The sequence below is a fragment of the Notamacropus eugenii genome, chromosome 2 (assembly GCF_028372415.1).
Source record: "Notamacropus eugenii isolate mMacEug1 chromosome 2, mMacEug1.pri_v2, whole genome shotgun sequence".
Lineage (NCBI taxonomy): Eukaryota > Metazoa > Chordata > Mammalia > Diprotodontia > Macropodidae > Notamacropus > Notamacropus eugenii.
The window spans coordinates 325,579,420-325,599,263 of NC_092873.1; the positions used below are offsets into that span (position 1 = coordinate 325,579,420).

General features: G+C 40.9%; 1 protein-coding gene across 7 annotated transcripts; it reads right to left on the bottom strand.

The window, feature by feature from the left end:
- Positions 1-1,701: 1,701 nt before the first annotated feature.
- Positions 1,702-19,812, bottom strand: PDE6G (phosphodiesterase 6G). 7 transcript variants are annotated; one of them, XM_072645315.1, is made up of 6 exons: positions 19,707-19,793; positions 11,999-12,129; positions 11,499-11,557; positions 4,782-4,952; positions 3,713-3,753; positions 1,702-2,933 (listed from the first exon to the last, which is right to left on the bottom strand). In XM_072645315.1, the coding sequence occupies exons 4-6, from the start codon at positions 4,925-4,927 to the stop codon at positions 2,857-2,859; spliced, it is 264 nt and encodes an 87-aa protein (XP_072501416.1). In that variant the 5' UTR covers positions 4,928-4,952; positions 11,499-11,557; positions 11,999-12,129; positions 19,707-19,793; the 3' UTR covers positions 1,702-2,856. The 7 variants fall into 7 exon arrangements, with proteins under 7 accessions (XP_072501416.1, XP_072501412.1, XP_072501417.1 ...); XM_072645311.1 differs by having other exon boundaries at positions 11,929-12,129; XM_072645316.1 differs by lacking the exon at positions 11,499-11,557.
- Between the last annotated feature and the right edge of the window lie 32 nt (positions 19,813-19,844).

Below are 19,844 nucleotides of genomic sequence, written 5' to 3' on the forward strand. Positions count from 1 at the left end.
CAGGTTTTCAGCTATCTGGGTGATTCTTTTTCATAGCACCATCTTACTTGAAAGCACCTTGGGTGATGTTTGCATAAACACCAGTCCTGAACATATAAGCCATCAATATGTCAGGACCAAGCTTCCCTGGCCCCTTTCCCAATACCTGGTTCCACTTGATCCAGATAAGATCCCTATAAAAACCTACTCCACTTCCCTCACATTGGGACCCTATGTCCATTTAGGACCCCAGCAGACTAGCCTGTGTGTCCATCCTCCCAGAAGGCCCTTTTACCATATGAATATCCTGCCTAGTCCCCACCCCGCAAAAAGCCTTCTTACTGCGTTTTCCTTCTCCATTGTATATCGTGTTTTAGTTTTGTCTAGTGACTTCTGAGACAGGCCACTTCTCCTCAGAAATATGAGCCATAGCCCAAGGTTGCCAGTAGCATTTGGTAACCACACCTATTTCCCAAGTTTTTGATTTAGGAAATATGGAGAGCAAGGGCTAAGTGGTGAATCATGTGCCTCATTGGTTAAGTCCCATTTCTCTCCAACACCAAGGCTGTGACTTGGTGCACTTCACACTTTTACCCCTGGTAACATAAAAGATAAGGGAAATTATTGCCTTTCACTATATAAGATTTTGATATACCAAACCTTCCTAAGTCTGTATTAAGACAAAGGCCTTCTCGTCCAATCCTTTTATTTTACATTAGAGGAAGCTGAGGCCCAGGTAGATTAAGTGACTTTCCCAGAATTACCAGGATCAGTAATTATTAGAAATAGTGGGAGAGAAGCCTCTTTCTCCAGTGTCAAGTTGCCAAGATAGCTTAAAGCTAACCTTTGTTGTTCAGTCACGTCCAACACTTTGTGACCACATTGGGGGTTTTCTTGGTAAAAATACTGAAGTAGTTTGCCATTTCCCTCTCCAGATCATTTTATAGATGAGAAAACTGAGGCAAAGTGACTTGCCCAGGTTCGTACAGCTGGTAAACATCAAAGACTGGATTTGAACTCATGAAAATGAGTCTTTCTGATTCCAAATCTAGTGCTCCATCCACTACACCACCTAGCTGCCCCCAAAACTAAGCTTCTTCCCACCAAATTAGGTTTCCTTCCTAACTTCCCCAATGTGACTGATAGTGCTATCATTCTTCTTATCAACTAGACTCAAAGCCTTAATGTCAAGGTTTGGAAAAAGTCTGATTCTTTCCTCTGCCTTATCACTCAATCCCATCACTGAATGTTACTGTGTCTTTCAGAATATCTTATACTTTCACTCATTCATTCCTTTTCATTGTTACTGATGCCACACTAGTCTAGGGGCTTAGTACTTGGGCTACTGCAATAGCATCACAACTGGTCTTCCTGCACACATTTCTCCATTTCTGCCTCTAAAAATTCAGTTAGATTACGAGTTGCTTGATGACAGGGAAGACAAGTCCCACACTCTGTCCAGAGCACATGGCACGCACTCTGTTGAATTTTTCTTTATTGGTTTGACTTAATATCTTTGTTTTAACAATCAAAGACCCCTATTTTTCTCTCCATGATCTCCCTGGAGATTGTCAGATTAGATTCCTTCAGCCAGGAAAAAAGCTATTAAGTGGACTTTGCATAGGTTGATCTTGCCTTGATGGTTATGTCAGGCTTTCTCCATTAATGTTGGGTTTTCTCATGAATCTTTGTCTCTTATTGTAAATGAACAATCCTTAGAAGTAACCAGAATAAATTAATTTATTTAAAAAATAAAGATAACAAGGGTTTAAAATTGTTGAAAAATAAGACATTTCCTACAGAGGGTCAAATGTTTTTTTTCCTTCCTCTCCTGCTTCTCAAGACCTCAGAGACCTGAGGTATCTCTGATCTGATCCAAGAGGCAAATAACTCACAATGACGCAGAAGAAGAGGTTGGGGAAGTGGTCAATACTTCAGTTTCCCTCTGGGCCAATTAGTCCCTCCTCTCCTTTGCCTAGCGGGATTATGACACTAAAAGCCAGTACCCCAAAGGATATCAAGATTATTTAGAGAAAATGAATGACAATATCATTTATTAAATGTTTGTCCTATGCCAAGCAGTGTGTTAATGCATGGTATATAAATATGAAAGCAAAGACAGTTCTTTCCCTCAAAAATCTTACATTTTAATGGGGGAGACAATACACATAAAAAGCAGAGTGGGTTACTGTGGGTATATCAGTTGATTCTATCCCTGCCAGTGGGGTAATGCCCTCCCTAATTAAATTATAGTACCATTCAGTCTTGAGTTCCCAGTTTCCATTGGCCAAGGAAGGGAGACAATAAACTCTGGATTTCCAGAATGTATTCTCCCAAGAATGCTAAGAGAAAGCTGAGTATGAAGCTCAATCAATTCCCCCTACATGCCAAGTCTGTTCTTTCCACAGGAAGGAGACATGTCTGTTTCTCCATGGAAAGTTTTCTGAAAGGTAAGCAGGTTCCTTCCAGGAGTAAAAATATACTCATTGGTCACTTGGGGTATAGGGCCAGTATTTACTACTGGCCCCTCCTAGATCAAGCAGAACCCTAGGACAGTCAACTGAACAAGTCAATAAATGGAAAGGAGGTGAGGTGGCTGAATAAAATGTGGCTTTAACCTAAAGATCTACCTGATGCCTGTGTCTCTGGCAGCCCTGAATTAGTCCTACAGTAAAGACTCAGTCCTGATAAAGACACAAAGAGATGAAGCAACCTTCAGAGGAAGAATTCTTCCCTGGATCTGATTTCTGAATGGAACTTCAGGAAAAGAACAGCAAAGTGGGGTTGTCACATGGAAAATTTTGGGATAAGGGAGCAAGAATAAATAAGACTGGAAAGGTGAGGCTGTCTTCATAGACTTGGAATTGGAAGGGTCATCTAAATGATGCCATACTGGGCCAATTCATGCAGCTCCAAGTGGTTGAAGGCTTCCCAGGGACAGATGACAGTGATGTCTGGAAGAAAGAAGAAAAAAAAGAGGCCAAGTCTTTTAAGGCCAGGGGTCTCCCCAGTCCCCCCAGCTACAAAACTAATTCTCTTCTCCCTGCTGTTCCCTTATCACACACCAGCTCCTAAAGAGATTTTCTAAGGAAAAAAAAAAGGCTACAGGGAATGAGCAAGATTCCCCAAAAGATCAATACCAAAGGAAGTAGGTCAAAGTGAGCAGGGGCGGGAGGTGGGAATCGGCGGGGCTTCCTGGATGTCCTATTAGTGAATTCAGGGTCTCCTAGAGACAGAGAGCCTGATGAAGGTAAAAGGGGATGGGGAGGAAGTGGGGTAAAAAGGCAGCCTTTCAAAACCTAATAAAGACTTTCTTTCTAGAACAAATTTTATTCAGATCTATCTATCCATATTTATATTATGAGTGTGCACATGTGCACATGTAACTTTATTCAGTTATGTGTGTGTGTGTGGATTGTGTGGGTGTATATGTGTGCACACACATTTTTTCAGCCTCTTTAAACTGCCTACGTTTATGCCCCAACAAAATGGGAACATTTTTAACTAGGAGTTGGGGAAAAGTCTAAAGGGAATCCTCTCTGTTCCAGATAAACACCCCAGATTGGGAAAGCAGCCAGTGATACAGTGCTAAGAAGGTCATGTTATAAATTTGGATTTAGGGCTGTGGATAAAGTTATACTAGGGCCAGGGCACAGAAAGGGAAGCAAAATTCAACTTCTGACTTCCTTCAGTTGAGTTATTCTCTCCTGAATTGAGTAGAGGAGGCACATACCTGTTCCCAAGCCCTCCATTCCAGGAATGTCATCACCGAAACTGCAAGAAACACAATGGTCAGAGATGGAGATGGTCCCTAAGCCCTGTAATTCCCTCTTACACACACACACACACACACACACACACACACACACACACACACACACACACACACACACACCCCACATGCTACATGTATACACCCCCCACCACCATTCCCACACAATCATCTGCATGCAGCTGGAGGTTCATGCCAGGCTATTCTATTTCTAGCACTAGACATAGTCACAGCTTTTTATCACAGCATGGGCTGGTTAAGAATCCAGGACACCTTTCCTGCCTCACTAGAGAGTGTGATGAAAAGCATGCTTTTGGGGTACCAAGACAATAAGAAAAGCCCTTTTTTCTCTTCTAAGTCTTCATGCCTTTGACTCTGTTCCCTGCCCCCTCAGAGTACTGTCTATAGTTACTCATTCCCTAGACATCTTTTTCCTGAGAAATCATGGAAAATGGGGCTCAAACAAAGGGGAAAAATCACGTCAGGCCATGAATCTCACAATTAGGGTTAGGCCCAACTAGTCCCAAATTGAAAATAATATCTGAGTCCCTGCATTCAAACAGGTGACTCCTATTTTCATCATTTTTTCAGCCCATCTGTGCACCTAAGGATTTCCAAATTTCCACTTCTGAATAAGTTTCTCCCCCAAAAAACTAGGGAAGAGGAAGTGCATGGACTGGGGGAGAAGGTCCAAGCTTTTTGTCCCAAGGAAATGCTTTAAACTAAAAAAGAAAACTGAAGAAGACAAAAGGGTCAGGAAAGTGAATCATTCCTGGAAGAAGAAGACATTTGGAAACCAGTGATCAGGTCAACAGATATACAGGAAATGCCCCCATTTCCTTCCCTGGAATTCAGTCATCCCAGAATTAAAAGAATGATCATGTCCTCTAAGAGATTCTAAAGTGAGACCAGCCCCAGATCTTTTTGCAGGGGGTTAGGAGAAAACTAATGGAGGAAAAAATCTTTCATCCTGGAAGTAGAGATAAGCATACCTCCTCTCTTTCTCCCCACCCTCTTTTGTAGTCCTTACCCTTGTACACCTTTCTTGGGGGGCTTGCTCTTGAACTGACGGGTTTGCCTCTGCTTGAATTTGGGTGGTCCTTTCCTAGGAGTAACTGGTCCTCCAACCACTCTGGTGGCTGATCTGATCTCAGGCTTAGGTGGCTCCAGGTTCATGATGGGGTTTTTAGTCTTTCAAACTCTAGAGGAAAGGAGAAAAGAATCAAACTCCCTGCTTCCAGTTAAGGAAGAGATCTTCCTACTTCCTCTGCTACCCTCCCTTCCAGTGTGGTACATGAGCAAAAGTTCCAGTTTGGGTGTCAAAGGACCTGAGTTCAAATCTTAGGTCTGTCTCTGCGTTTGCCTACACCACTTAACACTTTGGGGGTCCAGATCTCTTATTTGCAACCTCTCAGATCCCTTTTGGTTCTAAAACTATGATGTCCCCTCCGGAATTTTGGTGATGATAAGCCCAATCCAGACCTGAGGGATTCTTCTAAATTAGGTCCTACCATACATATTCATACCCCAAATATCTAAGAAGAGAGTTATTCTCTAAGTCCCCCAGGGCAGAGCAATCAACTGAATCAAATTAATTCAAACATTCTATTAACCATTTAGTATATGCTATACATTATGCTAAATTCTAAGCATACAAAGAAAGGCAAAAACAGGCCTTACTCTCAAGGAACCCACAATCTGATAGGAAGGAGACAACATGCAAACAACTATGTATAAACAAGCTATATGCAGGAAAAAATGAACATAATCTCATAGGGAAGGCCCTCGCATTAAGGGGACATCAGGAAAGGATTTTTGCAAAAGGTGGGAAACTAACTGAGATTTGAAAGAAGTCAAGGAAACCAAGACGCAGAGATGAGGAGGGAGAAAATTCCAGTCATATAGAGGGAATTCCAATCATGTGGAGCCAGGGAAAATACGAGGAGCAGAAGGATGGAGAGTCTTGTATAAGGAACAACAAGGAGACTGGTGTGAATGAATTGTGACACATTCTATCCAAGCACTACTTGGCAGATGGCATGGGGTGCCAAGGCACAGTCTTCTTTACTGACAAAGTTTGGGTTCTCCTATTTCATAGACTGACCTACTTTCTAGTCTTGTCCTCCAAGCCTTTCTCCACATCCCCAAAGCCCCGTTGACCTTGGAACAAAGGAGGCTTAGCATCCTCTAAGCTTATATTAGGAAGGAAAGACTAAGATTGCCTCCTAGGGTCACCAGGAGAATGAAATGAGATCATAGATGTGAAAGCCCTTATGCAAAGCATACTATACACACGTGGGAGATTAACAGAAAGGAGGTTAGGACTGTCAGCATTAGCAGTTCAGAGATCTGTGTTTTATCTAGTTCTGGCCCTGCTGATGATTTCACTTGGTGACCTTGGGCATTTAACAAACTTTCTGAACCTGTTTCCAAATCTAAAAAATAAGGTTATTGTATTAGGTGGTCTTAAGAAGCTCCCTTTCACTTTGATGAATTCTGAGATTTCTAGAATTACAGGCGGTGAAACAAAATGGTTAAGAGTGTTGTACCTAGTCAGGAAGATCTGGGTTTAAATTCTGCCTCTGATAACTTCATAGCTGTATGGTCAAGGACAAGTCATTTGCCCTCCCTGAGCATTGGTTTCCTCATCTATAAAATATTAGTACCTACAGTAAATACATTACAGAGATATTGTGAAGCTCAAATGAGGTCATTTATTTGAAATGCTTTGAAATTTTTAAAGTGCTATCCGTGTCCATCAGAATTATTATTATTGTAATTGAAAGGGGTGGTTATTTGAACAACATCCATTAAAGTCAGGGTCCTCTATCCCTATCCTCTTAGAATCCATGAGACAACTCAATTCAACCAACACTAATCCCTAATGTGTATAAAACACTATATTAAAAGAAATACTAAAGTGAGATGAGGCAATCTAGCAAGGATAATACACAAAGAATAACTTCAGAACAGGATACCTTAGGGGACTGGAGAGACTCCTGGAAGGAGCTCACAATTTTCTGAGTTGTACTAACAGATGGGCTCTCCATCTTCTTGTCCCCTAAGACATTTTTGCTGATATCTAAGCTATCCCCTTCCAAGTGAATGAATCCCAAGAAATAGAGGGGGCCAGAGGATCCCAAATGCCAGCAAAAGCCTTCAAAAACTCTTTGAGCCAGAGCTTATAGTGACAGGAAAAAGTCTGCATTTTCCCAGGTGGAAAAATAAGGGTGGGTTAAGCGTCTAGAGATAATGGCTAATTGGGGGGGTGTAGGGGGGTGGGAAATAGTAGAATGGTAGTGGAGCCTGATCCACACTTTCCCCCATTCCTTCAATTAAACACTGTTCTGAGTGCTCCCCACCTTTCCCTACCCACACTCCTCCATCTCTAGTGCTGAACCCAGCAGATAGAAAAGGCTACATCAGGGTGACTTACCTATACTGAGCCAGAATTCAGAGGGCCATGGAAGGGAAATGGTAAAAGGATTTCACAGCTTTGTCCAACACTTCTTTATATCCTCTCCTGACTTTGCCCACAGGGTAACTCAGAGCCCAGGCAATTTATTTTGTATCTGAGTAATTGGATTATGACGCTCCTGACAATTATTTCTAATGAGATTTTTAGTGACACTGTCAAGGATTAAAGAGAGGACAGCGAGAAAGGGCTACAGGTTCAATCTGGGAAGCAAGATGGTATGGGAATGGAATCACCACTACCCTACCTGCAAAGGACACGTCAATCAGTTACACTGTGACTTCACTCATCATCTTCTTACTGTTCCCTTATCTATGTTGTCTTCCTTGTTAGAATATAAACTCCTTGAGTGTAGGGACTATCTTTTTGTATTTTCATCACTAGCACCTGGTACAGTTCATGGCATATAATGTACTTATTAAATGCTTTTTCATTCATTCGTTCATGGTAGGTGAAGCACCTGCAGAGTAGACATGTTTGAGGAGAGTGTTGGAGATACTAGAGAAGGGTTATAGCAAAGACTGGATGGATGAATGTGCAGTTTTCTTCTGACCAGTAATGGTAATGGTTTCCTGCTTTGTCCTACTTCATGATAGCTGCTATTTATACAGACTTCACAGTTTGCAAAGCATGCTACATACATCATCTCACTTAAACCTCATAACAGCACTGTGAGGTATTACAGATATTATGCACTTTTTACAGATAAAAAAGCTGAGGTTATATGACTTTTCCACTGGCAATATCAGAGGCAGAATTGGATCTCAGGTCTCTCCAGTCTCTGAGTCTTGTATTTTACCTCCTACTTTATTATAGTTCTAGGTCTTCACCCCCCAATTCAATTCAACAAACTTCTACTGAATGTCTACGCTGTGCCAGGTACTGGAATACAAAAATAAAAGCAAAAGCAAAATCATTCCTGCCCTTATATTCTATTAATGGAATGCAATATGTACACAAATATAAATATATAAACAAAGAGAATTAAGGCAAAGAGGGAACACTAACACCTGATGGAATCTGAGGGAACAATTTTCCTAGGTGTTGATAGGTTGCAGTTCTTTTGAAAACTGCCTGTTCATATCTTTGACCATTTATCTATTGAGATGTGGCTCTTGTTCTCTTGTGTTTGTATCAGTTCTTTACATATCTTCTTCATCAGAGTCTTATCAGAGAAATTTGTAACAGAGATTGTTGTTCCCCAGCTGTTGTCCTCCAAATTCAAACAGCATTGGCTATGTTTGCACAAAAAAAAAAAAAAAACTTTTTCAGTTTTATGTAATCAAATTTTCATTTGTATTATCTGTGATGTTCTCGATCCCGTTTGGACAAAAACTCTCCCCATCCACAAGTTAAAGATATCTCCTTTCTGCTCCTCCAATTTGTTTACTCTGTGACCTTTCAAATCTAGGTCATGTATCCACTTGGAGCTTATTATGGTATATTGTGTTGTGTTGGCCTCATTTCTGCTTTCCAGTTTTTCCAGAAGTTTGCCAAATAGAAAGGCCTTACTCTCAGCCCGCTCACCCTGAGCCAGGTATTGTACTCCTTAAAAAAAAAGATAGAATGGTTTTGGGGGGGCTCAGTATACAACAAGTATCTTGAATAAGGTAGAACATTTTAATGAACTTCAAAGAAGGAAAAGCTATTGAGTGATGGCAGCAAAGGAGGTAGCAGTGGTGAGTTTCATTTTTTCTACCTCTGCAATATCTCTTACCTGGTTGTGAGAATCCTTTTCTTTCTCTTCCTAACTACAATTACCATAGCTAAGTCACTTTTTTCCCTAGACTTATATAATAGATCTGTAACTGGTCATCCTCCTTCTGGTTTATCCCTCCTCCACTTCCTCTTCCACATATTGCTCATGTAGTTGTCCTAATGTATTGCTTTGATCACATCATTCTTACACACAAAACTCACATCGGACATGTACATAATACATGTGTGTGATGCATGTGCATATTTGTACATATGCATGCACACAACCATGCATGTGGTACATGTACATATTTGCATATGTGCACACATGTACATGTGTGCATTGTGTACACACATGGGCAAGGCACATGCATGAACATGCACCAACGCACATGGTATTGCAGGCAAAGTGAGTGTGTATATGAGCATGTGCACATACACGCACACGTACTCATACATGTACGCAAGCATGTAAATGCAGTAAATGCATGTACACACATGCACATTGCACACATTTACAGTGTCAAGATATGCACACATGCACATGTGTGTACATATATACACGCAGGCAAGGTGTGTGCATGTGTGCGAGTACACATGCGTGCATGTATGTACATGCATGCAGTATGGGTGCAGCATGTGCATGCATACGTGCATGTATTTTGCATGCATGTACAATCTGGATCACATGCATGCACCTGTGTGTGCATGTGTGCACATGTATGTGCATGAGCATGTGTGTGCGTGTGTGTATGCTGTGTAGGCAAGTACATGCACATGCATATGTGTGCTCCTGTACTTATGTGCATGCAATGCACATGCACACATGTATATGCATGTATGCAGTTTGTGTGTGCATGCCTGTGCATGTGTGTGTACATGCCTGTGCATGTGTGTGTACATTGCATATGATTTGCACTGTATTTGCATTTCCTCTGGCCTCTAGCGAATAAAATCTTATATTCAGGGACCTCTGCATAATTTAGCTTCAACTTATTCCTTGAGGTTTATTTCACACTCTGCTCCTTTGTACACTCTAAGTACCAGTCAAACTAGACCACTCTGTCCCAGAGTTTTGTTCTGGCCTCTCTCATCTCCAAAAAGCTCATGCTTTTTTCCCCATGCCTGAAAATTACTCTTTCCCCACCCCACCCCCATCTCTACCTGTTTCATCCCTTTCTGCAAGTTTCAGCTTACACACCTCTTCCACTAACCTTTTTTCTGAGTTCTCTTCCTTCTCCAATTTTCCATTTGCATTTATCCCATTCTGCCTTGCATCAGTTAATTTTGTATGTCTATTCCATTGTAAATTCCTTGAGAGCAGGATCTGTGTCTTATCCATCTTTGCAAGTGAAGTCTCCTACTATAGTGGCTAATCATTGGCTCATAATAACTGTTTGTTAAATTGAATGGGAAATAGCCAACTTTTATTTGGTACCTATGAATACAGAGCATCTCTATTTGTTCCTTTTCTGTTTCAGTGTCTCTGGGTCTTATACACAATTTGCAATCTCATTTTTCAGTTTTGATGTAGGACAGGGCAAGTATCCATAATAATAGTGGAGCTACAAGCAGGCTCCCCTGTGCTCCATCCTATGTTTATTCCAATAGCCCAGGTGGCTGCCTCCCCACTCTGCTTGTCTCCCCCAATAGAGGCCTGTTGTTGCTATTCACCTCTAAGCCTCCTTGGCCCCTTTCTCCACAATCTTCCTACTGTTTTAACTGAGAACCACCTCCCCCACCTGCTCTTAAGCCTCTAATTGTCTTCCACGCTTTGTCAACAGATCTTCGCTAAATATCAGCTCTGTCTCAGTTGGAAGGACTCTAGGACAACTTAAGAAAAAGGTGAGAGCAAGGAATACAGCTCTTTTTTTCTAGAATACGATTCCTTTTCGGTACCAGGCAGCTGGGAGGTCTCCAGACTAGAGGTTAATTACATAATGTAATACCATGAATTTACATTTTGAAAATGCAAAGAAAATTTTTAAAAGAAGCTTCTTTAGCAAACTGCTTCTGAGAACCCTCTAGAAAAATGCACCCTGGGTACTGGCCCTCAGTTCTCCCATTTCCAAAATAGGTATAATAGGTGCTTCTGTGATACTCTACTGATTATTAATTAAATAACATCAGCTATTCCAATGAGCTGCAGAAATCACAGAATTATGAATTATCAAGAGGAGGAAGGAATTTCAGAGACCCTTAAGTGCAACCTCTTCATTTTACAGATGAGGTAACCAACCAAGTCCTAGAAAGATAAAGAGACTTGTTCAAAATCATGAGACTATTAAGTGATGGAAGCAAGAACAAAGTTCTCTTGATTCCTAGTATGCTGCTCCTTCCAGGATAAAGGACAGTATAGTTTTGAAATTTTAATGGTCATGGTTAGAGAGAGTCATTATACACACACACACACACACACACACACACACACACACACACATACACACTCTTTCCATCACACATTTTCTTAGTGAAATCTGAACATTCAGATCCCTAGCATTTCATTAATGACTCTCTATGAATGGGTTTAGGAATATTCGAAATGAAGGCTGAAACTAAATATGTACTACTTACTGGAATTAATTTTGTTCCCTGATCGTGGGACTGTCTCTCCTGTCTTTAAAGATGTTCTCCTGGTTCATAGATAAATATATTACTGGTGATTAAGAATGACATGTAAAAGTAATAGTAATAGTAAAAAGTAAAGTAAAAGTAAAAGTTTGTGTATGCTTTTGATCACAACAGATCCAGGAATGTGAAAGATGAGGGCAGCTCTTGCCTATAAAGTGGGCATGTCTGGGCTTAAAGGTAGAGGGGCAAGTGTGGTTTGGGGAATGAGCAAGTAAGGAAAGACATTGTGTTGGGTACCTAAGTGAGAAGGCATGAATGATACTAGGATATTTTTTTCACTGATGAACTAATTTACTTTTAGTGACAAACTCATAAACAGGCAAAACTAATCAAGCCAGTGCTGACTTATGGACATAAAGTATTCTAGAAATACCTTTCACTATATCACTATGCTCCTGGATTAAGTGCAAATGAAAGAAACTTTGTTTACACTCCTTAACTACCAGAACTGGGTTAGGTTTCTTGTCTCTCTACTGTTCCATGACTCCTTTTCTCCAGCTGGCATAGCAAACTCCTGGGAGATGTTAAAGGTGACATAGAAAAGTTTATTATCCAGAAATCCAGACTTGAATAACTGCAAAAAAAAAAAAAAAAAAGGAATGAGATGGGTTTAGGGTCTTTCAAAAGGCCCCAGAATTATACTTCACCTTCTCCATGATGGGGTCATCGATCTAAACTTGGAAGAAATCTCAGGAATGGCCATTAGTCCAGACCCCTCATTTTATAGCTAAGGAAACTGAAGACCAGAGGTTAGATGACCTGCTCAATGCCACATAAGGAATATCAGAGGCAATATTTGAACACATGTCCTCTGACTCCAGAGTCAGCGTTCCTTCTATTGTAATACACTGCCTCCCCTCCTTATTCTACTTCACTCCAAGCACTGATAATGATGTCTAAGAATCTCAAGATGATAAAGCAGAAGCTAGTGCACATGATGGCACAGCATGAAATGTACAAAGAGGTAATTATTTTGTTTATATATCTCATAGGAATCTGAGCCTTCACTGAAATCCTACTCTGATGCCATTTTCAATTGTGAAGGTGGTATCCCTGGCTCCTTGAAAGCTATGTAAGTGGAGCACAGGTCCTGGAAGATCCTTCCAACCTGGAAAGGTTTTGGGTTTGGGCTTATCAATGGATTATATAAGAGCCATCCAGTCTAGATATGTTTGGAAAGGCTGGATACCAAGTGATGAATTATTCTGGCCACAGAAATTTAAATCTACCAGGCACTGGAGAGTTGTAAACTGTATAGATAGAGTACTCACATTACCAAAATCACCAATTCTCAGCATAACCATTTGGTAAAAAAAAAAAAAAAAATCATTATAATACAGTGAGAACTCTTCTGCTCAAGTACAAGTATTTCTGTCTACTGCTCAGATGAAAATCTGATGCAAGCAGGGCGAACTATCAACTTCTTTTTTAAAAATTAATTTATTTTTACAAGCATTTATACTCATCTCTCCCACTGCCACTCCACCTCACCCCTCCCCCAACAATAAAAAAGAAAAACAAAATCCTTATAACAAATATACATCTTCCAGAAAAACAAGTTCCTACATTTTAACTTTTTCCCCTCTCTAGCTGGAGGTAATTGGAGTGACTCATCTTCATTTCACGGAAATCATGCTTTATCAGAGTTCTAAAATCTTTCAAAGTTATTTTTGTCTATGATATTTTTGTCATTTGTGTTAAAATTGTATCTTGTTCTGGTCCCCTTGACCACTTCCCTACACCCCTTCTAGTTTGTATAGTAAAGTAAGTTTATAAGTAGCCAGTATAAAGTAACAATACCAGAAAATTACATTGCAAAGGGAAACATAGAAGTCACTTGGGGTAAATAGGATGTTAATGTAGGGCTAGTATCTCTGGTGTGAGGGTTTTCCAAGTCCTTTTCAGGGCTTGTCTACCTTTGGTGTCCACCTTTCATCCATAACTCTCGTCTGGGGCTCTAAGAAGTGATAGTATGTGCAGTATTCCGGTAAAACCATCTCAATAGATGGGCTAAAACAGGTTGAGAGTAACTAAAAGGCCTCAAACCCGCTGGTGAGTTGGGGGGGAGGGGTCTACCCCATGCATGTGATGACTTATTCCAGTAGAACAGGCAGATAAGAACAATTTGCTCCAACATCCATGAAGGTGACAGAAGCAGGTGTACGGAGCCCTTTGTCAGACAACAGATGCCAAGGTCATCCACTGCATCCCAGGTCATTGACAGCTGTCCTATCGCTACTGGACTTCAGTGACTCTGGAAGTGAGAATGAGGCTGACCAACTTTGTGCAATTGTACCTCCTTCTAATCTAATTCACAAGTGAGTCAAGATATCATCCCATGTCACTGGTTCTCTTTGAAAACAGAGGACAAACAAGAAAAATCACAGATTTCGAAAGATTAAAGAAGCATAAGTTACTTGCAAACTGTCAGATCATGAGACCATGTGCTAAATCAGGGGAAACCAATTAAGCCTTTATTGCAAGAGTCCTTTGGTCCAGCTAACTGCCCATAGTCCATAAACCCAAAATAAGCTTTAGAAAACCGTAGTAAGACCAGCAGAACACCAGGTGCTGCCCTCTTCCTATCTTCTTCTCCACATTGCCTGCCCCCTCCACCATCCCATCTTCACACCATCTGCCTTTGTACAGCCTTTCCTGTGCCCTTTGTCCCTGTATTTTCTATGCTGTTTACCTATGTACTCCATGCAACCATTGTGATCTTTCCCAGCATCCCAAGAATCAGGCATGCTTGCCCCCCCATTCAACCCAGAGGACCCCCTTTGGTCCCATTCCTTTATTCTACAAATTACTGCAGAAATGTTCTTTAATTCCACTTCACTCTGCAACAGTTCAAAGAGATCTTCCTAGTTTCCTCTGAACTATCCATTTCATCGTTTCTTATGGCACAATAACATTCTATTAGATTTCTGTACCACTTTGTTTAGCCATTCCTCAAAAGGTGGGTACCCTCTTAGTTTCCAGTTTGGCCTGGAATATTATCTTTTTAATAGTTATCAAAAATATAGTAAGATTATCATTTCTGTAAGTGGTCTGAATGGAATGTGATAGAATACTATTATGCTGTAAGAAATGATGAAGGGGATGGTTTCAGAAAAACCTGGGGAGACTTTTATAAACTGATACAGAGTGAAGTGATGTGAACCAGGACAAAAATGTACATGGTAATGGCAATATTATAAAGATAATCAACTATGGAAGACTTAGCAACTCTGATCAATAAAATTATCACCACAATTCCAAAGGATTCAGGGTGAAAAATCCATCTCCAAATAGAGAATGATGGATGTGCATACAGACTGAAGCATTTTTTCCACTTTATTTTTCTTGCTTTTTTAAAAATATGACTAAAGTCGGAAAATGTTTTGCATGATTTTCTATGTATAAAGGTTATTGTATTTCTTACCTTCTCAATGTGGGTAGAAGGTGGAAGAGAATTTGTAACTGAAGACATAAATAATTTTTTAAAAAGTGTCCTGGAAACCATCAGAGTTGTCATGATAATAGCTAACTATATGGATGTTCCTTATTTCCTGCATTTGCTTTATTTCTCTTGCCAGAACTACATACTTATTTACTTTACTTATGTAGGTTCTGAATGGTCATACTTAGTAAATTCAGGAAGATCTGAGTTCAAATCTGGCCTGTGAGACCCTGGATGAATCACTGAAACCTCATCTGTCTCATCTGAAAAATGGGGCTGATACTAGTATCTGCCTCCCAAGGTTATCGTGAGGATTGAAAGATATTTGTAAAGCACCTGGCAAACCTTAAAGTGCTACATAAATGTTAGCTTATTATTTTATTGTTGCCATTGTTTTTGTCATTATTATCCTTAGGGGATCAATAGCTTTCCCTGAAATTACAAGTCTGGTCTCTTAGACAGTATTTTATTCTTTTAAAATTATATAGCTTACAGTGTTTTTCTGTTTCAAAAGATTATCACATCTTTCATACTCACAATTTTTCTTCAAGTTAAATGTTATACCTACATTTTATAGATAGATTAAAAGGAAAAATAGAAAAAATTATTTATCCAACATAGTGATGGAACTAAGACTAGAATTCAGGTATCTTAAACCCATCATCAAGAGACTACTAGAACTCTTCTCTTTTTGACAGTGTTGGGAGAAACAAGAAATGAAGTTCAAATAATTTATAAAAAGTCATCACCAAGATCATAGGATCTTAGGTTTAATGCTGGGATATTGGAGATCATGTAGTCTAATTCTCTAGAGATAGGAAACTAAGACTCAGAGAATTTAAGTGATTTGCAATCAAATAAATAGAGTAAGTGGCCTTCTTTATAGGAAGATTGACAAAATCACAGATACCAGTGAAACAATCACAAGCAGCTATGGACTAAATTGGTTGTTACTGTGGGTCTGTTTCAGGGCCTTAGAAGAGTTTTTCTGAAGAATTAAATGAGCTAGTCAAAACTGAAAGCAATAGGCCCTTTTATTGAGCATGTTTAAAAGAAAGTCATATACACAGTTTAACTGGAGATACCAAAGCAACTATGGAGGGGGACGCAGAAAGAATACTATAACATTATCTATATCCTCTCCCAAACTGGGGTTAATGGCTGATACTTCCAACTGGGATAGTCCACCATTGATAATCTACAAAGTGGGACTGGTAAGGGCAACAAAAGGATGTTGCCAAGAAGGCTTGGGTATGATGGTCTTTATGCCAATGTATGTTACTGACGTAACAAATTATACCAAGGTCTTGCTACAATTCCTGGGTACATCTCATCTGGTTAGTTCAGATGTTCTATTGGGAGGAGTGCATGTGACTCAGGTGAATCTGATTGGTTTTCTACTTTGATATCACAGGCAGGAAAACCCCAATCAGCTTGGAAAATTTAAGTTTCTAGTTTAAAAGATTATGAGCATGGATGATTCCAGATGTGGAAGGGTTCCAAAGAAGGGGCTGGGCCAGGGAAAAGGGGCACCAGGCAAGAGTAAGGGGTACGGCTAAGACAATTTATTGGAGAAAGACAAGACGAAAAATCATGTGTTTCCACAAGATCTCCATTAAAAAAAAATCTACCTGGGAGTGGGAAAAGAGGTCTGAATTCCTCAATGGAAATGGCCAAGGCTGACGGCTATTCTGCTACACTGCTACCAAAGTTACTCTTAGGCACCTCATTGATTGTAAGATCAAAATCAGTTCCTGTTTAACTTTTAGGGTTTCTTAAAACCTCCCCAAATCTGTCTTCAACCCTATTAAGTATTACTCCCATTCCCACCTACTACAAGACTTCATGGTTTTTACATGTCTCTGCCATCTTCCATAACTGAGACCTACTTCCGCCTCCTAGAAATTTGTTTCCTTCAAATGACACTTTCTATCTAAAGTCTTCTACATGTTCCCCCAGGGACTAGTACCTCTGCCCCAATTTAGCTTGATTTTATTCATTTTGCATATATCTTGCATGTACTTAAGTATAAGCTATGTTCTCTGATAGAATGTAAGAGTCTTTTTTGTCTTTGCTTTCCCAAAGCTTGGCACATGGTTCAGTAGTTTTTCAGACATTTTATTTAGTTTTGAGTTCCAAATTCTATTCCTCCCTCTCTCCCTGAGAGGGTAAGCAATCAGATATACATTATACATGTACAATTATATAAAGCATTCCTATATTAGTCATTTTGTTCAAGAATACTCGAATGAAAGGAGAAAAATGAAGGTGGAAAATGGCATGCTTCAGTCTGTATTCAATCAATATCAGTTCTTTCTCTGAAGGTGCATAATATACTTCGTCATTGGTCCTTTGGGATTGTCTTGGATCACTGCATTACTGAGAACAGCTAAGTCATCCACAGTTTTTATTGAACAATACTGCTGCTGCTGTGTATGTTTTAATTATGTTCACTTCACCGTGCATTAGCTCATGTCTTTCCACGTTTTTTCTGAAGTCATCTTGTCATTTGTTGTAGCACAATAATATTCTATTACAATCATAAGCCACAGCTTACTCAGGCATTCCCCAATTGATGGGCCTCCCTTTATTTCCAACTCTTAGCCAAGGTAATGCTTTTTAACAGCACTTTGTTGTACATGGTTTGTTTTATCTTATCTCAGTAACCTACAAAGGTCTGTGTATTAATTAGTGCATTAGTTTGTCTATAAGCTCCCTCGGAGAGATTGTAGTTACACATTTTTACACAATGCCATATACTTTATAATTTGCTTACGAATGAAGAGTGACAGTCAGACTAAAAAATTGCCAAGGCAGTTTTAGATGTTTGAAGAATGATCACTCGAGAAAAGCCAAACACAGCAGAGGGCACACATTTCCAGGTGAAATGTTAGGAGGTGGAAGGGTGGGGGCATTTATTTTCAGGCAAAGTCAATAAATACTCAACCTCTTATTATTATCCACTTTTTATCCAAAGGTCCCTGGAAAAAGGAGGCACAAAAATCACTAGAGGTGGTTGTAGCTCCCTGAGAGACAGTTGCCAGGTGGAGAGAAGTACCTCACTCAGTCTTTCTCTTTCATTCGGAACCTGATCTCCATCTTGATAAAGGTCTTGATGTTCTCATCTTGGATGTGTTCATCCACAGCAGCCAATGCTTTGGGCCCACCATCCGGATAGTGCCGTAGGATCTCCTCAGCATATGTGATCCACACACAATTGTGGCAGCCACTCATGCAGCAGTTTGTAGGGGGTGACAACACTGGGGGCTGAGGATATGAAGGCTCTGAAGAACCTCCCTCAGAGTGAGAGGAGCCTTTCTGGCTGGGAATTGCATCAGGCTTCGTGTTGCTTTTTGGACTGTCTGGTCCAGCTGCTCCAAAACCTTGACCTATCTCATTCTTCTCAAAAGTTCTGCTGCTGTTGCTGAGGGTTCGGGTACAGTACCTGTTGGGAATCCCAGGGAAGTCCAAGTGCCTAGCACAACTGCAGATTTGGAGTGGTTCCTGAAGGTTGCAGATAATATATACAGATGTAAAAATTACTTAAGCAGGAAAAGTATAAAAGTAGCTCTCCTTTTATTTGGGTTTGGGAGAAGCTCAAAGAGGACAGAAGGATACAGGGGGAGGCTCTTTCCTTCCAATCACCCTATTATTTGACAGTTAATTCTGACAGATACATTCCTCTCCCTGGAGCTTGGTGGAAAGTACCCAAAGCAGAGCACAGGGTAGGCTTTAGAGTTGAAAGGCACCTTTAAAATGATTTAGTCGTTGATAGATTTATATAACTTTTATTTTATACGTGAGGAAATTAAGACCTGAAGAAATGAAATGACTTGTCCATGCTCATACAGCTACTTAGAAAGGTTTTAGGCCCAGGTCTCTTGATTCCAAGTTCCAGGCTCTTTTCCACTGCTTCCCTGGACAAATACTCAGCACAGAGGAGGTGTTAGGGGTGCAGTGTATGGGGAGCTAGGAATCCAGTCCTGCTAAAGAGTAACTAAGCATGTCCCTGACATCAACGCCCCTCTGGCCCAGGAGACTTCCTGGATCCTGGGGGTCTTTTAAGGATATTCACTGCTCTATACCCCAACAATTGGTAGTGAGTGGTGCGCTGGCACCAGCTTTTATATGCTCTGCCCATTGTTAAAAATTTTCAGTGTGAACTCCTAGGAAACCAGCAAACCACAAATGCTACAAATTAGGGCTTGATTTATTGTTTTCTTGGTTGTCTAAACTTGAAAAAGTGATTTCAAAAATGTCAGTAAAGCATATTAAACTTCCCCCCACATCACCCCCAACCCCACTTACTAGCACACCCTAGCAACAAATCTCCCTTCCAAACCGAAGCTCGGTGGCTAGAGCAGCCTCGGACACGTACTAGCCGTGTGCCCCGTTTACAGGTCGTTCACCTCCTTGCCTCAGTTTCCCCATCTGTAACACGGGGATGATAACCTCCCAGCGTGGTAAAGCACTTACTAACACATAGTAAGCGTTCCATAGACCGTGGCTATTATCGATAACTGCTGACGTCATTATTAACATAACAGCCGTTATTATTGCTATCAGGAGGCCTGAGGGCCTGGGGCGGTGGCCTGCGGGCGCCCGAAGGTCACCAACGTGAGCGCCGTGACCTCTGCCCTCTGGCTCGCCGGGCTGTGACCCCTCGGCCCTCAGTCCGCTCTTCCCTCCGCGGGTCCCCGGGTACTTGCCTGGACGAAGGGAGCGGAGGATACGGCGGCGGGCCCCAAGCGTCTCCGGCCACTCGCGCTCCGCAGCAGCAGCATCGTACCTCCGCTGACGGGGAGGGGGCTCTTGAGTGGCTACCGCGCGGACCAATCGTGAGCCCC

Bases quoted from the DNA above. Each gene is read 5' to 3' on its own strand.
- PDE6G (XM_072645309.1), bottom strand. From the start codon at position 19,781: ATGCTGCTGCTGCGGAGCGCGAGTGGCCGGAGACGCTTGGGGCCCGCC. The intron at 12,130-19,706 runs GCAAGTACCCGG...TTTTTTTTGCAG, and splicing joins CCTCCGCTCCCTTCGTCCAG to TTATTCAAGTCTGGATTTCT. The intron at 8,775-11,498 runs GTAAGTAGTACA...TTTTTTTTTAAG, and splicing joins AGGGAACAAAATTAATTCCA to GAGTACAATACCTGGCTCAG.